The following is a 13202-nucleotide window of genomic DNA, read 5'->3' on the forward strand; positions in this document are numbered from 1 at the left end:
CTGGTGCTGGCAAAAGGAAACCTGGGTGCTTACTGCAGATGGAAGCTTCAAAGTCCTGGCGTGAATAAGCAGCAAAGCCCACACGCTGGGGCATGCTGCAGCATTTAGCAGAAAGGACATGCAAACATAGCAGGGGAGTGCTTTGAATACTTTCTTAGAGTCATGACAAAAAGAAAGAAGCTGTTAAAACAGAGTAGGAATTGCTCCTTTCCTGTAACATCTCCGTTTGCAAGCTCTGCTGGTGGAGACTTTGATGGATGCTGCACAGAGAAGTCACGTGGAGGTGAGCACGTTTTACTCCAACCCTCCCCACAAGCCTCTGCTACCTACAATGAATCTTCAGCTTGGGAACAGAGTCCTCCGTCTGGAGTCACAGTCCCAGACAGCTGAATGCTTCGGGAAGCTGACACGTGCCTTGGCTTGGGAAACTGCCAGCTCTTTGATGCAGCAGAGCTCACAGAAGCTGACTGCAAAGCATGTGGAGGAGAGAAGGGGTGGAGGAGCCCTTAATTTGGCTGCCAACTTCCAAAGCGCTCACTCGCTCGGGAGGTTATGTGACAGCTGTGATTGAAGCAAGCGTGGGAGGATGCAACTGCAGGAAAGGGAAGCTCTCAGGCTGGGCTGGGTTTTGCAAAATGAAAGCCAGAGCGGCATTTGCTGCAATGAGAACTCCACTGTGGGTCAGGAACCTCTATTAAGGTGAGGCTTTCCATGGGGAGAGTGACAGGAATGGCCTAGTTTAAGGCATGTGAGGAGAAAACCATTGAGCCGTTCAGCAGATAGCACTCACGCTACCTTAAAAAAGAAGCCTGGATTCAAAGGAACACACTAATCAGTGCTAACACATAGCCAGGCAGCGAATATCAGAAGGAGCTGGAAATCCAGCTGTGAAAGCCAGCACTTACAAAAGACTCTCCTCCCAGCCCAGGTAGGAGAGGAAGAGACAGAAGAGAAGCTGATGACTGATCTCATGCCTGAAGGAGGCTCTGCTCCTTAGCAAAACTCAGTGAGGGCTTAGGGCACCAATCCCACAAATCCTCAGATAAACAAGAAAAGGCTCATAGCTGCAGAAAAGCTGCTGGAAACAAGCACAGGACAGGAAGCTCCAGACTGTTTTCTGCACTTCCAACATCCCCATCTCTTGTGCAAGGGCCACAGATATTCTGGGAATGCTGAGTTGAATTTCTCTCATTGTGTGCTGCTTCACTGGTCCAACAGATGATTTCAGCCTGCCTTCCAACCTGGCCTTCCACTCACACATGCACACTCACCTGCCCCTGAGCCTTAACTGGGAAGCTGTTAGAACAGCTATTAGTGCAGGGTCTTAGCTGTGGCCTCCACCACTTGTGAGTGGTACCTGTCAAGAAAGCCATCAGCTCATTCCTTCTTTCTACAGAGAAGGATCCACCTTCTCTCCACATGTCCAACTCTGACCTCACAGCCAGCGTGGGGGTAGCAAGAGAGGGCACAGAGCCGTGAAGCCAAGGCCAGTCCCATGTCCCTGAGGTGGCCACTGGCACATCTGAGATGGGTCCAAAAGGCATATCTCCTTTGGGGATCAAAAATTAGTGCTTGTTCCAAGCAACAGAAAGAAAAAGAGGTCTCCTTGTTTCCAGAATCAACAATACCTGTTAAGTATCAGGCTCATCACACTACATGTCTGCATTTATCAGGGGCCAGCCCATAAAAAGTAAAATACTCTGGCATGACCCCAGGGCATGAGAATATGTGCATGGTCAAAAACAGGAGAGTATAAACTTCAACTCCACAACTTTCACTGAAGCCTCATGCTGTGATGAAGACATATGGCATGGTGGCACCTCATCTAACTTTGGACACGTATGATAAGGTTTCTCTACCTCCCAGTGACTAACTAATCTATGAGAAAAATCACATTTAAGTCATGTTAGGGTAGACATATAAAGTATGTCCACAGTTGTGCTGGTAGGACCCATTTCTACTCTGTTACAAGTGTCAAAAGTCTAAAATCAAGTGAGAAAAATCCTGTCTCTACTGACTCTACACCTGGACTAGAAAGTCACTGAATGATGTTGGGAAAATCCTCACAGAGAACACAACATCATGGTCACTGCTGGAACAGACTCCTTTTGAACTGCTGCTTTCCATTCCCAGTGCCTTCTCATGTTGCTGGGCTCGATCCTCTACCGATCTTTTAGCATCCAAAGGTGAGAAACTCCTCTGGGCCACTGAGCAAAACTTATGTAGTAACATGGGAAGCAAAGCTTCTGCTTTCAGGTCCTGCAGTCCAACATCCCCAACCCAAACTTAAATTTGCAAACTCCTCATCCCCATACCCCACAGATGGAGAGAGTGGGTAGATTCCATACCTTCAATGGGTTTGGGTACAAAATGTGATGAGGGCTTGGTTTTTTTCACTCGATTTCCCTTCATAATTTGACCTTCTTTGTTGAGTCCCAGGAACCACGCTCGTCCGGATTCCTGCTGCCGGTACAGCGTGGAAGAATAAATAACGTAGTAGTTTTCAAAGACAGACTCCTTAAATTTGCACTCTGGTGTGAAAACATCCTGCAGCGAGACAGAGAGAGAACAAAAAGCAATGACAGGGATTAATCACTGATCTCCTAAATTAGGCATCACTGAGTGATACACGATGGTCATGCACTGCAGTTAGTTTGGCAACAGGAAACAATAGGCATCAGCAATAACACACATCTAGAAAACTCATGACTGAAAGGGAAGGCTCTCCTGCCCTGGCAGAGCTTTGGTTTGAAAAACAGCTTACAGTAAATGGGCATAAAAACCACACAGGAAAAGTCAGGAATTCACTAGGATTTAGACTAAAATACTACACAAACAAACACAAGAAGAGAGCCGAGGAGCAGAGACTGGTTTGCTGCTCATCTGCTGCTCCTAATGCCCTCCCCTGGCTGTGCTCTTATCCTCTCTGTGATGGGCATGAAAAGTGCAATGGTCATTTTCTAAAACATTGTGACCTACTCGAGGTGGTCCTGCTCTGGCAGGGGGGGTGGACTAGATGATCTTTCAAGGTCCCCTCCAACCCTTAAGATTCTGTGACTCTGTGATTCTTCACATTCTCATGGGCAAGAGGCAGTTTAAGTGGAATTTGAGAAACAGGAATACAAAAGCAAGTAAACTATTTCTTTTCAAAAGTGACAGGAGGAAATTCTGGCAAACAGCCTGGATGTCTTTCAATAAAGAGAAATAAGTAATTTTAAAGATATCTGACATAAGTATTTCTTCAGATATTGAGGATTGATCAGTTCCTGACAGGAACAAAGGACACATGGGTCTGCCCCAGACATCCCTGTGCCAGCTGTAGGGCTGGCTGTGCCTTTGTTGCTCATGAAGGATTTGCATAAAGTCTCAAAGAGGAAACTACATCCAGTCAGGAACCAAAACTTGTCACGTCTCAGTAACTTTTCAAGATTGTAACAAGAGGGAAATATTAAACCTCCTTTAAAAGAGCTGGCTGATCAGAAGACTGTGGCAGTGGGTTCCCAAACTTTCACTGAGTCAGAAGTGGGTTGGTTTGTTTCCAAGACTTTGATTTTGAGCAGAAAATTCATCCTGGCCCAACAAATTCTCTCGCTGGGTTCTTTAAAACTATGCCTTTTTTGCAAAAAAAAGAGAACACCTCAAACAACAATGAATATGCATTGTCTGAAGAAAATTTATTTTAACAACAAAATCCCTTCTTGTAGGACTCACACAAAGTATCTCAGGGCCCTGTGAGTAAAGGCAAATGATGCTACAGCAGGTGAGCAATTCTCTCTCCCAAGTCCTGGCCATTCAGAATTCTTTGGGAGCTTCTCTAACCTTGCTGTTGCAAAATCCATGACCAATAATCTGAGCCAAGCATCTGGAGTAATGCCACATACTTACAGCAGACCTCATTTAAGAGTGAACATTTTGAACATTCAGCAACACTCAGGTACATGTTCCCAAGTGCTTTGGGGCTTATATAAAATGTGGCTGGTCTGTCAATAAATCCAGTGTGCTACAGACCTACGGAGCCAGTCAGGCTTGAAACCACAGAAGATGAAGCGCAGAAGAAAGCAAAGAGCTATGCTGTGCTGCACAATCAATCAGTGAACTTTGCATCAATCGTTACTGCCACACAGATAAAAAACACCCTCAGCTCAACAGGTCATTTTGCCCTATTTGAGGGAGACTTCCTTGCTGGAGAAGTAAATGTTTTAAGAAGAGAGTGAAACAAGTTAAGAGAGATCTAGATGACTTAGGGCACTATAAAACAGTGTTTGAAGTAGTTTCCCTGAAGATCAGTCTTTAAGTACTCCTTAAATCTACTCTTTATCTACAGGCTTTGTCTTGCCTGGGAAGACACAGCTCACCCAGGAGCCAGGCAGTCTGCAGTCACCACTGGCAACTGGCTTCTCAGGGGCTTTCCTTGGCATCAGGCCCAGCCGGGCAGCAATGGAGAGAATCTCTAAAACTGAACTCGACAACTCAAGTCCCTTTCCTGTGCCTTTGTCACCTCATCAATAAACACCTATGAGGAAAATTCCCTTTAGGGAGATTGAAAAGTTGGTAGCCTGTGAAGGACAGCTACCAGTTGTGGGCCTCTCACTAAAAGAAAGACGCTGAGGTGCTGGAGTGTGTCCAGAGATAGGCAACGAAGATGATGAAGAGTCTGGAGAATGAGTCTGATGAGAAGTGGCTGACGGAACAGGCTTTGTTCATCCTAGAGAAAAGGAGGCTGAGGAGAGACATGATCAATCTCTACAACTACCTGAGAAGAGGCTGTAGTGAGGTGGAGGTCAGTCTCTTCTCCCAAGTAATGAATGACAGGACAAGAGGAAAGGGCCTTAAGTTGCACCAGGGGAGGTTTAGACTGGAGGAAGAACTTTTTCACAGAGAGGGTTGTTAGACACTGGCACAGGCTGCCCGGGAAGGTGAGGGAATCATAATCCCTGAAGATATTTAAGAGCCGTGTAGATGAAGTGACGTGGGTTAGTGGTGGGCTTGGCAATGTGAGGTTAGTGGTTGGACCTGAAGATCTTAAAGGTCCTTTCCAACCAAAATGATCCTGTGTTTCTATGACTCTACCAACCCAACCAAAACATGGAATTTAATATGCATGAGATACCTGGATTTTCAACATCTGTTTTAATTTTAGTGTGGAAGAGTATTTTTTATTTTCAGTGAAGAAGAAACATCAAAGCTAATGCATTTTAAAAATGTTGTTTCAGAAAGAAAAAAAATCTAGATTTTAATTTCCAAAAAAGATTATTGAAATCAAGTTTTCAGATAAAAACCTATTTTGAAATTACCACAATGTAATATTTATGACATGCAACAGTAGTTTACAAAAGCAGATGCCATATTGTATACTCACTTGTACCAATAAAGCAGCAAAATTTTAATATTATTTTAAAGTATCTGTATTTAAGGACATCAACCTATTGAAGATTTAAGAAAAATACAGAAAAAATAGTGATTTCCTTTAAATGTTTAAGCTCTCCCACAAGCGAATAAAACTGTCCCATTGTTTTTGTGAGTTGGCTCGCTGATTCTTCATCCCCCACAACTCAGCTGAAATAGCACTTCAGGACACTAACCATGGCAACACTATCAAGAAATTTCCCAGCTCTGTCCATGTGGCACTTTAGAAAACCCACAGATTTGACAGCTAAGTTCTAGTCAAATAATGCCATAAAATAATGCCATTCTAATTCATTATTATTATCCCTCTTTTATCATCACAACAGTACCTATTGGCCCACTGTACCATGTAGGGACAAACACATACCAGGTTACCATTCATCCCACCACCAGACTGCAGGGTCTTCGCAGGTCTGAGCACCAGAAATCTTTGGAGTGGGCACTACCACGTGTAGACGTGACACAATGAGCAAAAGGACAGAGAAGTAAAACTCAATTGACCAGGAGATGGGACAGATGAGCAGGACAGAGGCCACTCTCCCAAGCACCACCTGGGAATATTTCAAGTGTCCTTTAAATCTTTTTAACATGCAAACCTTTATTTTTTTCTTCATTTATATCTTTTTGGTAGCCAACATCAAGCTTTCTACTACATAATGTCACTTAGTTCCCACATGTGTCTTTTGCTGATGGCTTTGGGACTACCAATAACAAAAGACTATTGTGGTATTAATGGCAGAACATCTCTACAAACTTTACTGTCAAAATTATGATGGCAATTATGTTGAATCAGGTGGGAACTGCTGTTTCAGTTGTCTTGGGTTGAAAAGAGCTAGGAAGAAAGAGGAAAGTGCAGGTGAGGAAAGAAAAGCTTCATACTAATAAAGCAGTGCCACTACAGCACTGAGATAATGGAAGGTATTTTTGGAGAATCCCTGGTCTATTGGCCAGAACTCTGTGGCACACAAAGGTGGGTTTTTTTGGTTTGGTTTGTTTTTTTAAGATGAATTCACTGTTGATGTTCAATACCTTCTGTTCATCCCACAGATACAGAGTGGATAAAAACAGCAATGGGATCCCTCAGGCTGTGTCCCCCACTGCTTCTGATGGGATATAAGGACACCGTCCTCCAGAGGGAAGGGTATGGCAAGCTCTGGGGTCAGGGGTATCCACTTTGCTCCCTCACTTCTTGCTGCAGTGACCTTTTGAAACAGCCTTATAACAAACTCCACTCAATTATTTTTCCAACTGTCTCCTTGACAGAAATAGCATGAGCAGATCCAAGACAGTGAGAGGATAAATAACTTCATCTTCTAATCACCGGTCCTTTTTCAGTCTTTAAACAAAAATCGTGACTTTGTTTTCTGCACAAACTCCACAGAGCTCTCAGTCCCCTGCAAGCACCACCATGAACTCAGCTCACCCAGAAACCCACCAGTTCTCCTCATTAAAGAGTAAGCTTGTGATTTGGAGGAAAAAAGAGGAAATTTGTCTGGTTTTATCTTCAAGTGAAGTATTTGTCTTTCATTAAATTAGTTTTGCATACAAAGTAAACAAATACATTAATTTTTCTACTACTTGGAGATTTATAGCCTGAGGTATTTTGTTGAATGTCTACACATATTACTGAAAGTAGTTTGAAAAAAGCAGATCTTTTTTTAATTGTTCAACTAAAAACCTGCATGAAATATTTGTAAAAGAAATGTAAGTAATTTACATGCAAAATGATGAGCACCAGCCTGCAACTTGCTTTCTGTACCTCAATCTAATTCCTTGAACAAAAGGCAACTGCAGTAAGAAGAGTAATTAGATTTGCTTTGAAAAACAAACACAGGTCTGGTGTGTGCTAACTCTAGTTTTAATGGAAATTGCACAGCCTGGAAAAAAATGTAAAATGGCAGCTATCACACAGTAAATCAGGGAGATCATATTCAATGACACTTGGAATCAAAGGGAGCTAATAGGATGCAAGTGCCATTTGTGGGGGGATTCAGTGTGTTAGACCTGCTCAGGGAGAGTGTAAGGTACCATGAATTGCCCCAAAAGCTATTTCTGGTTTAGAAAAAGAAGATGATTCATTTATCCTCAATCTTAGTAGTGTCTCTTGCCACCTGTAGATGGAAATGTAGATGGGACTTCCAGGTACAAGCCAATCTCTGCATCACTTGGGCCAGTCTGGTTCTTCAGGAAGGTGATGGGAATGTCTGGCCTCATCTGCCACTTCCTGCAGAACATGGCTGGAAGAGATTTGTGAGAGGATGGCTTTTTTTTTTTTCTTATCTACCTTGGCTTTCATCTGCCCTGGGCAAGTAAATCTAATCCAGCCTCTTAGCCTTGAACACAGTAAGTTTGATTAGACTCTCCTTTGCACTTCTGTAAAGTTGAGGAAGCTCCATAGACGTCAATGGAGCAGAACCACTGCCAAACCTATGGATGTGAAGCTGCAGGGTATTCAGGGAATGCACTGCCATCCCTGGACATCTCAACTCTTTCCAAAAGTGCTGACCCTATGGTGTCACAGCCCCGTGTAGTCATAGTGCCGTCAGAGCAAAGGAGAGTCCTGGTGCTGCTCTGAGCAAGAGAGAGCAGAGCCAGATCCTGCCCATACCAGGCTGGGAGCATCATTGTCATGGCACTCTGAGCATTCTCAGCTAGGTTGTGCAAAGAAAGGGTTCCCTGTAAGCAATAGCATAGTGCTCCTGGGTTCTGATGACAAGAATGAGCCATTTGCACCCTTGTTTGTTTAGTGTGAGTTCTGACTGGTGAAAAAATGTCTCCAGACCATGGCAGAAATGGTGGCAGGTTTCCATGTGCTCTGGGACAGCCAGGAAGCCAGCAGAAGACTGTCACTAGCTGTTGTATTCAAATCCAGCTGCTCACTCAGTGTCCCTCTGGACTGGGCCACTTGTTTGTATTGCTTACCATCCCCCTACAAACCTCGACATTGCCAGATAAATACAGATATCTTTTTTTCAGACCTCCTTTTATTATAACCCAAAGGAGAAAAACAAATACACACATCCACATGCAAACCTAATGACTTAATAAATTTAGTCACTGAAACTAGAAGCAATAAAAGAAAAAGCCCATTTTGCAAGTAGTTTGTGCCATGGTTTAGGAAAGGGATGTTAATTACGAGTGTTGAAATATCTAAGTACTATACTCCCGGAGTAACAGTTTTCCTTTGTTTACAGCACTTACGGGTTTGTCTTTTATGTTCTGCACAATTACTGAGCCAGATCTTCCGATGGGATGAAAGCATTAAAATGCACCAAAGTCTACAGCATAGCAAGGCTTCCATCCCAGAGAAATCTGGTTCAGGATACTCATTGATGACAGTGTTAATACTTAGAGCTCATCAAGTAATTTAAAACATATTAAGTAGGAATCATAAATATCAGCATAGTTATCAGCAGTGGCATTTCATTGTGGTTGTGGAGGCAGACCATAGAATGACTGGATCATGTTCACCATGTCTGTATAAGCACTGCTCTGTCCCAGGGTAGCAGAAGAGCATTTGCTTTATGGTGTTCTTTGCCCAGTAAAACCCATTCTACATTCCCCACTGACCTCAGCCAGAGTAGGGTTTAAATGACATCCCTCTGATGCCAACAGCACTGAGAAGTTCACCATTGATATCAATGCACATAGACCTGTGTGGATGAACAGACACCAGATTCTCAAAGACATTTTTGCTTCCAGATGAAATGTAAATGTCCAACTCCCATTTAAACCTGTGAAAGTTCAAAGTCTAAATTTGTCTTTGAATATCCAAGAATTTGTGGCCACAAACCTCATACCATCACACTTGATCCTGGTATACTCTAATTCCCAGGACAGGTCTTTCACCATGCAGGTCCTGTTGATAATATAAACCCTATACAGACCACAGCAGCACTCCCATAGACAATGATGCTTTGCATACAGCCTAATGGAGTTCAATGTCCTCCTGCCTCAGTGTAGCTTCATCCATGACCTACGGTTGCATCAGTCTGGAAATGCTTTAAAATCACTGTAGCTGAGCTCTCCCTTGGCACGTGATCAATAACCGCAAATGTACATCCAAACTTTACATCTCATCACATCTTTGTCCAGATGGCAGGTGATATTCTACTCTTCACACTCCAGTTTTCCTCCCCCATCTAGCTCCATAAGAGATTGGTGACAAGTCTTCTTGGTGGCCTTTTAAAAGTAGGAGAGAGCAGATACGTTTTAAAATAACAAGCTGCTACATGGGAGTGTACAGCCCTGCTGCAGAGCAGAGATTCACTTGATGAGACAATATGGTATCTGCAAGTATTTTGACTCTGCCTGGACCATCTGTGGGGTGGAGGGAGCACATTTTCAAATAAATCACCATCCATGCAGGCCTGGGCTTCAGCTCTTGAAGCTGAGAAGCAGCATTAGCAAGCAATCCAATGTACTGCCTCTAAAAAATACAACTAGAAGGCTATCTGCTCTCATTTTTGTGGGAACTCTTTGTGCTCAAGATACATATTTTTTCATTTGGATTTACTTTAAAACACCCAAGTAAGAGGTGGAGTGCAGGTCTGCTAAGTCTTGCAACTTGACTCAATATGCCTAGACAAGAGAAAAAATTTGGACAAGCCTCTGTAATTAAGCTGCAGATCTTTATATGTGGACACAAGCTGTTCTAAAGCACCTTTTCATATTCAAGGACTAATTAAATTATCAGGATGGGCACATATAAGGTTTGTGAAGGCTGCAGACAACGGTGTGATTGCAGCTTGGACATGCCCAAGGAAACCCTGCAGCAGCAAGGACATCTGTCTGGGCACACAGGAGAGTATTGATCAAAACATGGCAGGTTCTGCAAGACACACTGAGTTCCATTCTGCCCTGGCTAATTGCTTACCTAAGATCAAAATGAGCTCATAGAGATCCACACAGGCAACAGTCTCACATTTAGCTACAAAGGAGATGAATCTATTGAGTTCCGGGGATCCAGATTCAGACCTGTCCCTCCCACCAGATCTCACTATTGTGTTGTTCTGTTTTCAGCTCTTGGCCTGTCCAAGGCACATTTTTACCAAGTACTTCATAAAGATAAAAATGCCCAAATTCAGTGCATTAGCCTTTGGCGAGCTGCTCAGGCAATTCTGACAGTAACACAGCTTTCAACTTAATGAGTGCTGACAAGAACATAACTTGGGATGACTCAATTTTAAGTCAGGCTGCTCATTTCCAAACCTCCCTGGAGAGCCTGGGTCAGCTGGGTGAGAGAACAGACTCAGGGATAAGATCTGGGGACCAACGACTGCACAGCTCTGTGGACAGTGTCATCCAGGGAAGCCTGAACATCCAGTAACTCACCCATGGGGCACACAGAGCAAGGCACGTTTTGTCCTTTGCTTTGCTTTTTCTTAATGATGGACCTCAAATTCAAACTCATGATTGGAAGGAATAAATTTTCACCCCTTCTTTTTTAAAATACAAGGTGTATTTGGATTTTAATGGATTGATTTGGTTTCTTTTTTATTCTTTTAAAAAAAAGGACCTCATTTCAAGCTGGAATTTTAAAGCCTTTTAAAATTTGGAGCTGTTAGAAGTTGTAACTGCAGCACAGCTCATTCACATGGCACTTGGCCCAACTAGTTATCATTCTTCTAGGAAAGCAACTGCCTCCTACGAAGTGTGGGGAGGGTTTCTACAGCATTGTCTCCAGTATTGCATTCCTGGAAGCTCAGGAATCTGGGTAATTTCTAACCTGTGAATCCCAACTCATCCATTATATTCTCTACATCCTGTTTTTCTGACAAAGCCTCTGAAATTGGTAACAATGTTATCAACTCTGCTTATTCCAAAACAGTATCCAGAAATACATCTTTGCATTGGAAGATAATGATCATGAGACAAAATGGAACAAGATGAAAATATGTTAGTTACATACAAGAAAAACAGATTTCCTAAATTAGCATCCTACTGCCTCATCTGCTAAAGTGTGAAATAACTAGGAAGAAAAATAATAATGTAAGAACCCTAGAAATACAGACATATGGGATGCTTTGAACCTGTGATCTCTCTATGGGGCCAGAGAGAGTTTCTTGGCAACAATTTGAGCCTGATCACAGGGCTCTGATCTGTGGACTTTGTTTGCTTGTGCAATAGTCCTAGTTTTCTTTCGGTTGATAACAGTGTATGAACTAAAATAATGATTAGGGATTTATAAACATGACATTGTTTTCTTCTGATAGTCAAAAGAAACCTCTTAGTGGAAAACTGACAGTCAATATTAGATTTATCACGCTATTACTTATATTAAAATGATCCTCAAAGGCTCAAACCAGAGTATGCTTTGGGCATTGAATAAAAATGCCCCTCACTGTGACAGGAATACAGGATAGACTTCTTACTTTCTACATTTTTATGCTGAGATCCTGAGTGCTGAAAGACCAGTCAGCTTGTTGGGTGTTCTGTAAAATAGGAGGTGTCAGAGGTAGTAGAGAAACTTATTTCCCTAGAGTTCCAGTTTGGTTTCTTATGCAAACACCTTGTCTTTCTGATGTAAATGAAATAATGCAGCGGTAATGAGCCTGGGAGAAGGGGACTCTATACAGCAGAATATCGGTGGATGGTGTTTTAGCACACAGACAAAACTAAGCTTGTTCTTACCTGATGCTGCATGGATTGCAGGGCCAAAGAAAGAAAATGGCCTCAGCCTAATTTTCTATGGAGCACATTTTTTGAAGTAACACATCATGTGGGCAGAAGATAAGAGGACTTGCCAAGCTCACTGAGCCCATTACAACCATAAGCTGCTGATGTACCGAGATAGCCTCTTTTCTTTGACTCCTAAATCCAAACCCTGAGACTCAGTGGAAACACACCAACTCTGACACTCTTCCTATCTCTCCTAATGCTGGAAAGATCTCTCTTGCATTAAACCAATTTCAGAGCTGTCATGGTCAGGGCTGGAAATTCAATTTCTTTGCTGCTAAAACTTCCATCCTGAAAATAAGTGGTGCTAGATTATTAATACTTTGACAGCTTACTGACAGGTTGGCTACAACTGGCCAATTAACAGCAAGCTCTGCAGTCTAAAGCATCAGCTGAGGCTGGGGTGAGCTAGTGTTGGGACAGGCAGGATCTTACTACCAAGACAAAATGTTATGAAGTACGACAATTTATGTGGCCTTTCCCTCCCCATTGCACCAGCTGTTGTGGTGTCTACACAGAGGAAAGGAAAGGTTCATGGCATATTCTTGAGTAGGAGAGTCAAAGGGAACTCACCCAGATCTGTGCCTCAAAGCCTGGCTCCCAGCAACATTTCTGCTGAGAAAGCCAGCAAAAAAATCCCAGTCAACAGCAAAAAATCCCAGTCAACAGTGCTTCCCTAAAATCTGCCAGGGTGATCCTGAGGCGTCTGCCCCATCTCTGCTGGAGTCTGCTTTACCATTGCCAAGCAAAACACGCCCAACATGTTGAATGCTTCTGCTCATCATCCCAGCCACCAGTGAAGGCGGGTACATGCCATAAAGGAAGACTGTGATGAGGGGTTGCAGGCACGTTTCTGTTGGACCTGAGTATCATTGGATACCAGGGAATAAAGCTTGTTGGCAAATAACTGTGACATCACAGAGGCATTGGATTTTAATTCCTCAGAGCAGGCTTCTTTGCTGGTCCTGACTTCTCCAAGCTCCCATGTCCTTAAGCCAGACACTTTGGGCTAGCATCCCATCTAATATTCTTTAAATTACTCATTGTATACGAAGAGCCTGTCTTTTGTTGCATACAATAGAGGGATATTCAGCCAGAGGAACGAATGAGCCTCCAGA

At 43.0% G+C, this 13202-nt stretch overlaps 1 protein-coding gene across 1 annotated transcript in view; it reads right to left on the bottom strand.

Moving 5' to 3' along the window:
• FGF12 (fibroblast growth factor 12) overlaps window positions 1-13202 on the bottom strand; it is a 102341-nt gene that overhangs the window by 6520 nt on the left and 82619 nt on the right. The window contains exon 4 of the mRNA XM_062005524.1: window positions 2349-2547. Coding sequence (XP_061861508.1) covers window positions 2349-2547 — 199 coding nt within the window. The remainder of the gene's footprint in view (window positions 1-2348; window positions 2548-13202) is intronic.

The sequence above is a fragment of the Colius striatus genome, chromosome 12 (assembly GCF_028858725.1).
Source record: "Colius striatus isolate bColStr4 chromosome 12, bColStr4.1.hap1, whole genome shotgun sequence".
NCBI lineage: Eukaryota > Metazoa > Chordata > Aves > Coliiformes > Coliidae > Colius > Colius striatus.